At 40.1% G+C, this 15,119-nt stretch overlaps 1 protein-coding gene across 1 annotated transcript in view; it reads right to left on the bottom strand.

The window, feature by feature from the left end:
* The window catches only part of LOC124144897 (protein dachsous-like), a 105,113-nt gene that overhangs the window by 32,569 nt on the left and 57,425 nt on the right, over positions 1–15,119 (bottom strand). The window contains exons 29-38 of the mRNA XM_048396705.1: positions 13,264–13,514; positions 9,976–10,159; positions 9,125–9,539; positions 7,829–8,022; positions 6,657–6,899; positions 4,210–4,433; positions 3,197–3,383; positions 2,360–2,783; positions 984–1,177; positions 417–659 (exon numbers count right to left, since the gene is read on the bottom strand). Of these exons, the coding sequence (XP_048252662.1) occupies positions 417–659; positions 984–1,177; positions 2,360–2,783; positions 3,197–3,383; positions 4,210–4,433; positions 6,657–6,899; positions 7,829–8,022; positions 9,125–9,539; positions 9,976–10,159; positions 13,264–13,514 (2,559 nt within the window). The remainder of the gene's footprint in view (positions 1–416; positions 660–983; positions 1,178–2,359; positions 2,784–3,196; positions 3,384–4,209; positions 4,434–6,656; positions 6,900–7,828; positions 8,023–9,124; positions 9,540–9,975; positions 10,160–13,263; positions 13,515–15,119) is intronic.

Raw genomic sequence — 15,119 nt, 5'->3', positions numbered from 1 at the left:
TTATCTAAATGCCCCATTTGAAAATATTTATCACCCCTTTGTAAAATGTCCATTATGAAATGCCCCCAGCAGTATGATAATTCATGTTTCTTAATCAAGAGACATTCACGTATTGGTGACCATAATGAAATACAAGAGACATGGTAAAAGAGAATACCCTTTGACGTGATCCGGGGTAGAATAGGTCTTCAGCAACCTATGCTTGCCGTAAAAGGCGACTAACGGGATCGGGTGGTCAGGCTCGCTGACTTGGTTGATGCATGTCATCGATCCCAATTGCGTGGATAGATGCTCATGATATTAATCACTGGATTGTCTGGTCCAGACTGGATTATTTACAGACCGCCGTCATATAGCTGGAATATTGCCGAGTGCGGCGTTAATCAACAAACCAACCAACCAACCAAGATACTTACTGTAACTGGTATCCTCAGTAACATTTATGCTGTAAACCTTCTCAGAACAAGAGGGCGTGTTATCGTTGATATTGACAACAGTCACGTTGAACGTGGCATCGGCTTCGTTGCCTCCATTATCCCTCACGGTCAAGGTCACGTTTCTTAACATGATTATTCCATCTGCACCGTCATAATCAATCAGGTTAGCTACTGATATCTCGCCGGATGACTGATCGATAGTGAGAAACCACGAATCGTTTCCTGTAATCAACAACATGATCGTCGTATTTACAATTGTGGTCAAAATAAATATTATTTATTCTTTACGATCTTTCAAATAACTCGTGCTGTAATTTAGAATGTCAAATTTATGACCTACTGATTTAATAGAATTATTTGTTCCATGAAAATATTTAATTTGATTACCTAAACCACGTTATACTGGTCCACTGTGAATCGAACTGTACATTCATGTCTATTGTGAAAATAGTAATTTGCTTTCTGAATTATATATATATAATTATTATTATAATAACGTAATGTGACACTTAGAAAGGATAAATAAAACGAAGCCAGATGTTTTACCACTTAAACTGTAAGTGTGATTGTCGTCAACGTCCATATCCTTCACAGAAAACCAATCATTGAGTGCCGTTCCTATTGGCAGTTCTTCCACCATCTCTATGTCAGACACCAGGTGTATAGATGGGAACTCGTCATAATCATTTTCAACTGATATGTAAACAACTGACGTTACTTCCATCTCTCCATCGCTTGCACTGGAATAATGATTATGACACGTAAAAAGACGTGAGTTAAATGACAATGGAAAGAGGTATAATTATACACAGAATGCAAGTTTTTATTTGTTTGTTTGTTTGTTTGTTGTTTAACGCCGCACTCACCAATATTCCAGCTATATGACGGCGATATGTAAATAATCAAGTCTGGACCAGACAATCCACTGATTGACATCTTGAGCATCGATCCACGCAATTTGGATACGATAACATACATCAACCAAGTCAGCGAGCCTGACCACCCGATCCCGATCGCTTCTTACGACAAGCATAGTCGCCTTTTACGGCAAACATTGATTGCTAAAGATCTATTCTACCCCGGATCTTCACGGGTCCAGAAGGCAAGTGGTTAATACCTAACAATCATGCCAAAATAACTAAATAACAGTCTGATTGTGGCATGAGCTCACCCTCTCCCTGTCTAAAATCCAATGTGAATGCGCTAATGTGAAAACTAGATACTCTTACTGAATGTCGAGGTTACAATTAAATTGAAGAACCATGATTATTAGAAAAAAAAATATAATATTTTGTCAATTTGAAACATGGTTCTGTTAAAGTGAACTCCGTAAAAAAGGACAGACTGTGTGACGTTTACATGACTAGTATGCCCATCATATGACGACTTGGGACGTCAAGAACGAGGTTCACACATTGTGCCCATCTGGATAATCAAGTTCGGGTATATTGATTTACCTACCAGGCCACCCAACACACGAAATACTGCACTATACGCGATCAAGAATGGAAATAGTACAGACACCATTTTGCAATGTTTAAGATTATTCCGAACCTTAATGTATCCATTCTTCATACCTACGCCGTGATGTTGTTATGTATTGAGATGTAAAACCTTTGTTTTGAGTGCTTTCATAGGTTGCTTCTTTATTTCAATGTTTGTTGTTTAAAGACACACTCAGCAATATTTCAGCTATATGACAGCGAAGTGTAAATAATCGAGTATGCTTGATATCAAGAGCATCGATCCAAGCAATTAGGATACGATGACATGCATCAACCAAGTCAGCGAGCCTAACCACCCGATCCCGTTAGTCGCCTCTTACGACAAGCATGGGTTGCTGAAGACCAATTCTAACACGGATCTTCGCGGGTTTAAATGTATAAATAATATTAAATCGAAAACAAATACCCAGGACTCACTTGATCTCAACAACGTATTTGCTATTCTGCTCAAAGTCCAGTTTCTGTTTTAGTCGCAACTCCGTCCCATTGAAACCGAAAACGTCAGAATATGGACCCGTCAAGGACACGTTGACATGTTCTCCTTCAGGGTCAGTAACGTTGACGTCGACCAGCTTGTCTCCAACCTTCATACTCTCAGCAACGCTGCACCTGTATACCGTCCTGTCGAAGCTGGGAGGTTGGTTGCCCTTGTGTTGTACGATAAGCTTCAGGTTACCGGTGATGGAGTTTGGTTGCACGCCTTTGTCTGATGCAGTTACGGTGAGGAAGTAAAATTCAATGTTGCTTGCATTTTGTTCCTTGCTCAGAAGACTTTTCTCGAGTCTGAGAAGACCGGTGACTTCGTCCAGAGAGAACATGCCACTCGCATTAATTCCAGCATCTTAAACACACATGAGAGTTAAAGCCCTTTTAAAGATATTTAGTTGTATGATGCTGTATAAGCTTACGTACCTACCTAGGTAATAGACGGTACTAGAGCATGGGTATTGTTCTTACTGACCATCTTATCGGGCGAAGCGGATCCTGTCACGACCAAGGGATGCAACTCAACTAAGTTCACGGTCTATCCAGATTGCGGTTAGTATTATGAATATATGTATAATGACATTAACGCTTTCGTTATTATTAATATTAATGATAGTCAATAATGTATGTCGATATGACGAAAGCTCTATAACTTCCCAGCATATGGGGAATATGTCTGTTTTAACAGAGTAATCACAAAATATACAGAAATGAATTTTGTTTAAAGTTTCCAAAATTGCATTGAATTCTGCTGAGATGTGCTCCTACCTGTGTGTACTGATTCAATACTGTATTGTATGTCGCCATCTGGCCCAAGGTCTGCATCCTTCACCTTCATTTGTATAAGAACGGTTCCAACAGCAGCATCTTGCGGTGCAGAGATGGAGGGGAATGTGTTGTTTTCATCGGGTGTTGGTAATATCCACTCAGGCACGAACTCATTTTTCGGTAAAATCTGTTTATGAATCAGCAAATTAAATCTCCAGCAGTATTTGTGTAATGTTAATGAACCTATAGATACGGTACACGTAGAACAGAGTCTCAGAGTCATCTAATAGTGAATGTTTGACAGTATTCATCAAACAGGATGTATTAACTTAAAATTATATTTGCGTTGAAACAGCATGAGGAAGTTTCAGTTAATACTAGCGTACATGTATCCCGTACGCTTCCTGGTAATTTATTTATGAATTGCATGTGAGGTTTGGCATTCAGCATTCAGTATTCATCCTACAACAGCGTCATACGACTCTTGCTCAGAAGTTGTTTGATCAAGGTTACAACATTCAAAGGTTTTATGGTATACATGTGGAGGACATTTCCAAATTTGACGCATCAGTGAAAACCCTTATGTCCCAATTCCCATTTTGACCTGTACCACATGATCCCGTGTTTTTTTAGGTGGACATTTGACTTGCCTTTGCATGTGTTTGTGACGGTGTCACCGGTAGGGCAGGATACGCTCGCCCTTTCGCGAACACCTGGGATCATCACTATTTGATAGTGATCCATAAACACATGATCATGAATAGTCGGATTCGAACATTCGGCTCTGCTTTATGCAGAGATTTCTATTGGATATGGAAAGGGTTTTGTCGATTTATTAACTTGAAATTCAATTGGTTATGTAAATAACGGCAGAAAGGGGTTTAGTTTAATACCAGCGTATTCTTTGATGAAACAGATTACGCCTTTCACGAATGACAAATATCGCATGGTATTTCACGTTTCAGATTCATGTTCTGTATACAAACCCTTATATGCAAGATAGTTCTTGCTACTTTATAGTCTGTTCTATTTGGTCTATCTGTGACTTCCACGTCCAAGAATATTTCCCTCTCCTTCGCTGACAGTGATTCGTAATCAGTATCGGACATGTTGGCAAACAACCTCAGATTCCTGAGATGATAGGAGACATTTGAGTCAAGTCCTAGTATCCTTGCTGTCAACGTTTCATTGTCTCCAGCATCAGCATCATGACACATCAGCGTGAGGAGACTGGCATCTGTGAGGAAGAAATGGAATAAATAAAGTATCATATGTGACGAGGTGAGCTATATTTTTAAAAAATACCCATAGGGTTAATCTTGTTACAATCAGACCTTTTACCATAACACGACACCTCTCAGCGTATCTGTCAACTCCTGCATAGAAGGTCGCGTCAGGTGAACGCTGTGAGAATATTAACTGCAAAATGAAGGATTTGTGAGATCTGGAGTCAATCAGATGTCAACTTTGTAAAACGTTATCCTTCATTTCTTGGCCACCTCGATTCGAAAATTTCGATTTTAAAACATAAATTACACACCTGATAAAAAATATTCCTTTGTTGATATTGAACATGACATGCCGTTCAGAAAAGTGGTGTATAAAACACCACAACAAATAATGACAAGGACTTTATTATTTACAAACGGAACTGGTCGTTTAGCTTCGCTGGTTCCTGCCAATTATTCCATTGGTTTCATTTTTGCGAAGCGGCCTATAGCAACGTGAAGTCATACCAACGCATTGTCGCAAACAATTGACGATGACGTCAATATGCAATTTTTATATGACGTCGTTCCAACAATATCTTAATTCTCTCCAGCGTCCCTTGACCACGCCAGAAACCTATGATTGTGGGTTCGAATCCCGGTTCGCCCCGATTATGTTTCTAGGTTTGTCAGCACCATACCCGTGCTCGTGGGTTTCACCAAAATGGTAAACGTCTGAGACCTGCATCACTTCGGGCTTTCCTCCCACATTAAGCTGATGTCACTGGAATACTGTTTAAAGCGGCGTTAAACCCAACTCACTCACTCACTTAATTGTCTCAACATGACAAGTTCATTTTTCTACATTTTCTCTGAAAAATAGGTCGGTAATGTAAAGACTTTCTGTCCATTGTGAAATAATACAAAATACAACTAAATTGACTCCTCGTAGCTCGTATGGTTTTCTCTAAATCCGGAAGTCCAGGTTTATTCTCAAGGCGGTCTGTACATACTTACGTCTGGGCCAGGCAAAATAATGTTTGAGTGCATATTAAGCAACGATCCATACCAACAAGGGAGGATGACAAACAATTTCGTTTTTTTCTAGACGTACACATGGTACTGACATTATTCTCTCTGACTTTGCAAAACTGCTGGGAATTGATAAAGGCAATGATTTCATGAACTTCTGGCAGCTAGAAGATAAATCTAGATCCCAAGTATCAAACCAATAAACTTCAGCTTGACACATTCATATTATTAACGATGTTTATTAGCAGAAAGAACAACAATACTGAATGTTCGAAAGACAATACCCAACCCAACTTATACAATAAATCAATAATGTGGAAAAAAAACATAATGTATCCGTCACCTTCAATATCCGGACTTGACATATAAAAATGTACTTTGTATATGTATAAAGATTACATATGTATGGCCAATGTAGGTGCCGGCTGAAATGAATAAGATGACACCCAAACACCTGGGTCCACTTGCACAAAGCGATCTTAGCGCTAAGATGATCGTAACTCCCATACATTAACATACTATTAGGCTTACAATAGTCGTAGCGCTAAGATCGCTTTGTGCAAGAGGGCCCTGGTCACAGATTGTAACTATCCGATCCTCATTGTCCTTTTTCCACAAGCATGTGTTGTGTATGCCCCGGAATCCCCAAGGCAAGCCACAGTCATTCGGTCAAAACGTTGGTCGCTCAGGGTAAAAAGGTAATTTTTCTTTGTTACAGTAAACTACGGTTATAACGAACTCAAAAGGACCACTTATTTTGTTTCGTTATAACCATAGTTCGTTATAAGCATATATTCAGCAAATATACAACAAATGGCCGGGACTAAAAAATAAGTTCGTTATATCGGTCAGTTCGTTATAAGCGTGTTCGTTATAACCGTAGTTTACTGTAGTTTATGTTTTAGTGGAAGCAGACCTCATTATTTCGAAAAGAATGTTATATTCACGAAAAATAAGTTCGAGTCAGGAAAGGTTCGGCAAGGATCAAATAAATTCTTTCAGAACCTACGTACCGACACGTCGCTACTGGTTGTTCATCCATATATCTAATCCTTTCTAGGAATAAATACCTCTCCTTCAGCAAAAAGTATATTACGGTTATGTTGGACTATAAGAAACGTGAAAATGAATAGATTCTAAAGATTCTAGCGGTTTCAAATTATAACTGGTCATATTATCCGCCTCTCTTTTACTAATGTACTGGAAAATAAAATACTTACTATACTCTGTATTTTCTTGGACTTCCACCTCGTATACTGACATAGAACATGTGGGTGGGTTGTCATTGACATCCAATACTGTTATGTTGAGGTAGGCGGAGGTAGAGTTCCCTCCCTTGTCTGTAACAGTGACCTTCAGATCGTCAAGGCGGTGAATGCTATAACCACCTTCATAATCAAGCCTCGTCTTCATCTTGACTGCCCCAGAAACTGTGTCAATTTCGAAATACTGACTGTCGTTCCCTGAAATAAATATTTTGATATTTATGATAAACAATTCTAGTTTGAAACATCATAATTTTTACGACGTTGCTTCATATACAAATAGCCAAATGAAACGTTGTTGCAAAGACCCAGGTTAGGAAAGGTCTTCAGCAAGCCATGCTTGTCGTTAGAGGCGACTTACGAGATGGGAGGTCGGGCTCACCACCTTGGTTGAGGCATGTCATCGTATCCCAATTACGTGGATCTCTGTTCATGATGTCAATCACTGGATTGTCTGGCCCAGGCTCGATTATTTACAGACAGCCGTCATATAACTGGAATATTGCTGAGTGCGGCGTTAAACAACCAACCAACAAACTATATAGATTCAACACAGTGAAACCTCGGTTATCTAGACGACAAAAGAAGGGACTTATGACAAAACGATTGACCGTCCAGTAAAGTATGATAAGCAATACCCCGACTATACAGTATGTTCATCATTTTCCATGTGTATATTAAAATTGACACATTGTATTGTTGGCACCAGGATTCCTAAATCACAAGGAATTTCGCACCCATTTCACACCCTCGAACCCTCTAAAATAAAAAAGGTAGTATTTCTGTTTCGTAGAGTAGCTGACCGTCAGAGCGTGATCCTCGTGCAGATCGAAATGAATATTTGTTGTACTCCACAGTAATGTATATTCGAGTTGCGTGTATATCACAGAAATAATCCAGTCTGGGGCCTACAAATCCATAGTTGCCGTAATAGAGCACGATGACACACAATCAGCCACGTTAAAATATGTCATACCTGATCTTCGTTATCTGGTTGTATTGACAAGTTTCTTAGGAGAAGGCCTCGTAAGTGTGTCACTTGTGCCTAATCCATTTGGTTTTCCGCAATAAAATATGATTAAATCAATACTGAGGACCTCTGCTTGGGTGATCCTACTCAGTCTTACCATGGAGGGAGAATGTGAATGAATCGTTGAGGTCAGCATCAGTGACGGAGAAGAGCTGTCCGAGGGATGCCCCAACTGGGAGTTCCTCTAATACCTCCAGCAGGCCCTGCACGATGACCTGAGGCGGAGTGTCGTACACGTCCAGGACCTTGACCATCACAGTCGTGGTGTCATTGTTCTTGCCATCAGTCGCCCTACATGAATTGACGAGAAGGGTAAGTTCGTTGTTATATAAATTGTTTGCTTGTCAGCTATATTCCAGCTATATGACGGTGGTCTGTAAATAATCGATTTTGGACCACACAATCTACTGATTGATATCATGAGCATCGATCAAAGCAATTGGGATACGATGACATTCATCAACCAAGTCAGCGAGCCTGACCGCGATCCCGTTAGTTGCCTCTTACGACAAGTATGGGTTGCTGAAGACCAATTCTAACCCGGATGATTACTGCGTTTAAACAATGGGAACAATGACTTATAGTGAAACAGCATTAAAACCAAACGCTAATGATAAACGATGTGTGAATTATAATGGTTTCATTATCCTATGGAATATGTGATATATTGTCATAAACTTGACTAATTCAAGTAGGAGTACTGATCATGTCTTGACCCTGGACATGATCACAAAATAGACAAAAGTTGCATCAATATCAATTTAGTTTCTCCCTATAGAAATTATACGTTTGATCAAGGTTACAAGATTCAAGGCATCAACAAAGTTTTCAAAAAGTTTTATGGGAGACATATGGAGGATATTTCCAAATTTGACGCATCAGTGACTAAAATTATGTTCCATGCAATTCCCTATTTTGACTTGTACCATATGTTTCCATGTTTTGGTTCAGGTGCACAATTGACTTGCCTTTGCATGTGATTGTGACGGCTGCCACTGTTTTTGGCAGGATACGCTCATGCTCATGCTCATGCTCATGATATACTAGGAATTGTACAATCGACTCTGCTTTATGCCTTATAGAGATTTCTATTGGATATGGAAAGGGTTTTGTCGCTTTATTATACAAGTTATGGATGAATTCTACAAACGACATAGCGAAACATGGACATTGCGTGATCAAAATCTTTCGGTATAGAAAATGCACGTCACACACACACGCACGCACGCACGCACGCACGCACGCACGCACGCACGCACGCACGCACGCGCCGCACCGCACCGCACCGCACCGCACCGCACCGCACCACACCACACCACACACATATCATATTAGAATGACGATATAATATTGTGTGTGATCGATGATAAATCGATGATGTATGTGTACGTACTGGACTGTGATCATGAACGCACGAGACGTTTCAGCATCTAAGCTGGTGTTGAGGACCACCTGAAACCCGTTCATGCTGAAATACACGTCCCATGGCCTCGCAACACTAAGAGTCAGTGGATCACCCTCGGGATCAGCCACAGTAAGGTTGGCCACCACACTGCCGACGGGCTGATCCTCGCTGATTCTCGCCATCGCTATTTTCTTGGCGAACACTGGTGCTTCGTTTGCAGCGTTTTGGAAGTTGAGTGTCATGACTCCCTCAACGTACTTGGCTGGATCTCCCTTGTCCGACACTCGTATTGTTATGTTCAGAAAGTCTGTTTTATTTTTCACTCCTGATAGAGATTCTGCTAATGTTATCACTCCTGTGTCCGAGTTGATGTTAAAAAGTCCTCTGGATGTATTTTCAGAATCTAGGCGAAAAATGACACACAAGTGTAAAATTGTGAAATATTTAAACTTTCCGTGTATTTCTAGATTTTCTTTCATATTTATGTACATATATATAATACAGATATATACGTTGCTTGTTGGATAAAAGTATAAAGTTGTTTTATATACTTAACTTAAAGACTTGAGATTAACGGCGCTTTCATAACAGTATTCCCGTTATATAACAGCGTGTCAGCTAAATGTAGGAGAAAATTCCAAAGCGATGCTTTAAGCAGAGTTTTCTTATGAATATCAAAAAAGGTTTTATCGCTTTTATTTACCGTTTCGGTGAAACAAGGAGAACGGTGCCTACTAAAAAACAGAAACAAGGGACTTGAACCACGTTCACGGGAACGTAACCTGCACTGCTCCTTAGACGACAGAGACATTGCGCCCACGTTCCCTAAAATTGCTCACCTGGTTGTATGGAGACTATTTGGTATTCCATCTGTCCGTCAGTGCCGCTGTCCTCGTCAGTTCCTTGTATCTGTGTTATGTAGCCCCCAACTGACGTTGACAGGGGAATCAGTAGATCTTGGAAAGTCCCGTTTGTTAACGCTGGGCTTGTCACTTCAGGGGAGAATTCATTTTTTGAAAGAACCTAAATCACAAACACTTCACTGTAAGTATTATTTATTGAGTATATGTTTAATGATAATATGATTTCATTTTTAGATCTTTGCATAAAGATTCAGACTGATCACAACTATCCACAAGACTGTATGACAGGTGGGATGCCTTCATATGTATATGAGTAGGAATTTCTGCTTGGATTGGCAAAGTTCAAACAGGGGAATTTCGCTTAAGTTGAACTTAAGCTGCAGGTATATCTATGATCTGACATCGTGCAATAACCATCAAATAGCCAATTCCATTTCACTGATTTAACCACCACAACTAGAAATAAAGGAAACTGGTAAGACCACTCCCTCCGTTTCATATCTAGATCTATGCATAAAGATTCAGTACCAACACTCTCCACAAGAGTATTCAAGTTTCCTATAGTGAGTATGGTTTTACGCCGGTTTTTGCAATATTCCAGCAATATCACGGCGGGGGACACCACAAATGGGCTTCACGCATTGTACCCATGTCGGGAATCGAACCCGGGTCTTCGGCGTGACGAGCGAACGCTTTAACCACTAGGCTACCAATGGTCAACTCTCCCTTTATGTCGAGCAATAATCCTGCCGCTCCAGCCTTTAGGGTTTACGTTTCACAGCTTTTGAGGCACAATCAAGCATGCTCTTTCAACGAAGATCTAAAGAACGTTCAAGGGCTTGGTAACCAAAGCTTTCAAAACGTTTTATGGCAGACATGTAGAGGACATTTTCAACTTTGATGCCTCACTGATAAAAATTATGTCCGATGGAATTTCCTATTTGACCTGTATCATGTTTCTGTGGGATGTTTTCAGGTGAACCATTGACTTGCCTTTGCATGTGTTTGTGAGGGGTTGCAACAAATGGGTCAGGATACGTTCGCCTTTTCGCGAACACGTGGTACCATCAGCATTTGAATTGGTTTTGTCGCCTTCATTTATTATATTGATTTTATATGAAAAAACAGTTGTAGCATTGACAATGTGCATTGTCGTAGGTGTGTGAAGAGGGCTACATCTCTTAAGCATCGTAAGAATTTGAGGAGGTTTTACACGTAAGCTTACTACGCGCGGATTGTTATCTATCAATTCAGGGAAAACGTAGAAACAATAATATTCATTATATACTTCGGTGTGAAAGACTGGGTTTTCCGAAGTCGAGAAAAGTGATATTTTCAGTGCAGTGAACATAACAGTGATATTTCACTGCAGTGAACATAACACTTTGACGGAACTATTGTCATACAAGAGTGACCTCCCCTTAAATTGCCTCCCTTTGTCGTAAGTGTCATGCCCGCACACAAACTGTTGGCGTCCTTTTTACGTTAGTTCCACACTGACAAGGCAAAATAATGACAAACGTTCATTTATAGAGTTTATATCACTTCTTGCCGTTCGTTAGTCTTTCGAAAATGTTTCGTTATAAACTGTTAATTTCTCAGTTAACTCGTCAAAGCGCCATTTTTGTTACTGGACCAGCGTGTATTCTTTCGCTTCCAACAGCTGTCTTCCTAGTTTTCAGGAATATATTTTGTCTAGGTTGATTTTGTATTAATCATATCGAAATGTATGACAAAGAATTTTCGTGACCCTAAAAAAAAATTTTATACTTCGTTTACATTTTTTAAGATTTTGCAAACACGAAATCACTTTTTTTAGTCGCAAATACAAGAGGTAGTGAACCGTCGCTGTGTGTTAGGTATGGAGAATTTACGTTTCCAGGTTTTACATTTGTAATGAAATAATAAACTTTCCGGTAGAAAACTACACAAAAAGTATATGATAAATGGGATATTCCATGTGTCGAGTAAAATACCTCCTTTTCATCCGTCACGAGATGCGAGAAACATGATATTTATAAAACATACATGATCATAAAACAAGTAACGAGATAAAAAAAAAATGTGAGTTCAACAAAATGAATGGATTAAAATCTGAAGGTTTTAAGGTATATTTGTGTTACCGTTAGTTTCGAAATCAATTCGTTTTATCCAAAACTTAATTTTTTTAAACGACTTCAATATTTGTTTTACGTTTATAGAAGTATAAACGTAAGAACTCGTGTGCAGGCTGTGATAACAGCGTTGCGGATTTGTGCAAAGTGTGCACACCGGTTTTACGTTTATTCATCCATAAACACATTTATGTTGAATTCAACCTATGGATACCTTAGACAATACTAACTCCACAGACTGCCTACTTCAGTATTAACGCTGTACTATCTTAACATAATGTGTATCAAAAACTTTAAACGCTCATCTGTGTGGCAGTACTGTTTGCTATAAACGTAAATTTACATTACTTATATTATTTATGCAGTTAAACAGCTGCTGTTATGAATTTATTTTTTTAATGAAGATTTTGTAAATGTTATTCAATTATTGTTTTATGCAATGGATTAATTCAATAAAAATTCCTTGTATGCCTATCCAAGTATTACTCCTTCCCTGGCCAGGCACTGGAACATTCCTGTGGTTGTACAATTTCACATTGCATTCTGATCACTGTCAATTTCATAAACATTAGATAACATGTCCTTCATTTTAGGTACTGAATAGGGTAAAACTGGGTAAAATATCTGATATTAATGAGATTTTATTTTGCTGAAAGGAATTTTTTTTTTGTCGTTGTTAAACGCCACACTCAGCAATATTCCAGCGATATGACAGCGGTCTGTAAATAATCGAGTCTGGACCACACATTCCAGTGATAGACATCATGAAGATCGATCCACGCAATTGGGATACGATGACATGCATCAACCAAGTCAGCGAGCCTGACATCCGATCCCGTTACTCGCCTCTGACGAAAAGCATATCCGCTTTTTACGGTAAGCATGGGTAGCCCGGATCTTCGCGGATCTTCAGCTATCAAGTGCTGTCCAAAGCAGGAAGGCCTGAATCAACATGTGACCAAAATACGTCACAATGCAGTTTCCTTTTTGTACATGACACCTGTTATATAACTAATAGTTTCGGAATATGTTTTGCAAAACCCTGCGAGGCTTATAAGAATAAAACACGCATTCGGCGCGTTCGATAGCTACCCTGAGTAAAGTGATGAAGTAGACAGACAGACAGACACACACACACACACACACATACCCGAACCATCACAACAGCTGTACTTGACAGCGACCGTCCTGACGCTGTGGTCTCAGTTGCCATGACAACCACCATGATGGGATTCCCGTCCACGGTTCCATTGTCCAAATCTACAGACTCGGTGTTCGCATAAAGCTCGGTCTTGTTTAGCAGGAATATGTTTAAGTCATTCCCTTTAACGATCGTCGTAGATATGTTCCCAGATGTGTCGTCATCAACATCCGATATATTAACACTTAGTATGTGGGAACCTGTTGAAAAACGTAACCACATTAGTTCAGCAACATTTGGTTTTCATTCAGAATATATTTCATTACTTGGCTGCTGGTAATGGCCGGGAAAGATCGTTTTGCAGAATGCATCGTCAGATCTTCGCAGGTTTTTATACACAACGTTCTTCCATCACCTATGAACACATACGACCGATATGTGTAGGGTAAAACACGTCCGAGGGTTTTTAATTTCATTTTAAAAAAACAGGGAAACGGGGGTTGATCTAGAGTGTTTTGTCTAACATATAAACACAGGAACATCTGAAAAAAACATTTATCAACAGTTGTTTCAAACATACTTTATGAGGGGCGGTCGGGTAGCCTAGTGGTTAAAGCGTTCGCTCGTCACGCCGAAGACCCGGGTTCGAATCCCGACATGGGTACAATGTGTGAAGCCCATTTCTGGTGTCCCCCGCCGTGATATTGCTGGAATATTGCTAAAAGCGGCGTAAAACCAAACTCACTCACTCACTCAAACATACTTTACATGAACCTTATGAAACGGAAGTAAAATATCCCTTGCTGGTGTAAATGTACTTGAAAAAGAGAATCTTAAAAGCATTGGGATTTATTAGCGACTCTTTAGCCTTATGGTACACTCGGTACGGATAAGAACGGGGTCGTCCAGATAACCGAGGTTTCACTGTGTTGAATCTATATTGTTGGTTGGTTGGTTGTTTAACGCCGCACTCAGCAATATTCCAGCCATATGACGGAGGTCTGTAAATAATCGAGTATGGACAAGACAATCCAGTGATTAACATCATAAGCATCGATCTACGCAATTGGGATACGATGACATGCATCAACCAAGTCAGACAGCCTGACCACCCGATCCCATCTCTTACGACGAGCATGGGTTGCTGAAGACCAACTCTTTCCCGGATCTTCACGGGATCCACATTTGAGAATATGTTTGAACATACATCATAGCAAAATTACAATACTTTAAACAGGGTCATACCATGCCAATTTAGCAGTAATCTATTCCCTAAAATGCTTGGAACAAAAACATGTGTCCTACTGGCTGCTCTGTTAGATATTTTCTCGTGGATTAGTGAGTGAGTGAGTGAGTGAGTGAGTGAGTGAGTGAGTGAGTGAGTGAGTGAGTGAGTGAGTGAGTGAGTGAGTGAGTGAGTGAGTGAGTGAGTGAGTGAGTGAGTGAGTGAGTGAGTGAGTGAGTGAGTGAGTGAGTGAGTGAGTGAGTGAGTGAGTGAGTGAGTGAGTGAGTGAGTGAGTGAGTGAGTGAGTGAGTGAGTGAGTGAGTGAGTGAGTGAGTGAGTGAGTGAGTGAGTGAGTGAGTGAGTGAGTGAGTGAGTGAGTGAGTGAGTGAGTGAGTGAGTGAGTGAGTGAGTGAGTGAGTGAGTGAGTGAGTGAGTGAGTGAGTGAGTGAGTGAGTGAGTGAGTGAGTGAGTGAGTGAGTGAGTGAGTGAGTGAGTGAGTGAGTGAGTGAGTGAGTGAGTGAGTGAGTGAGTGAGTGAGTGAGTGAGTGAGTGAGTGAGTGAGTGAGTGAGTGAGTGAGTGAGTGAGTGAGTGAGTGAGTGAGTGAGTGAGTGAGTGAGTGAGTGAGTGAGTGAGTGAGTG

The sequence above is a fragment of the Haliotis rufescens genome, unplaced genomic scaffold (genome assembly GCF_023055435.1).
Source record: "Haliotis rufescens isolate VD_foot unplaced genomic scaffold, xgHalRufe1.0.p SCAF_16, whole genome shotgun sequence".
Taxonomy (NCBI): domain Eukaryota; kingdom Metazoa; phylum Mollusca; class Gastropoda; order Lepetellida; family Haliotidae; genus Haliotis; species Haliotis rufescens.
Note: the sequence above shows the minus strand (reverse complement) of the source record. Positions and strands in the feature narration are given on the sequence as shown.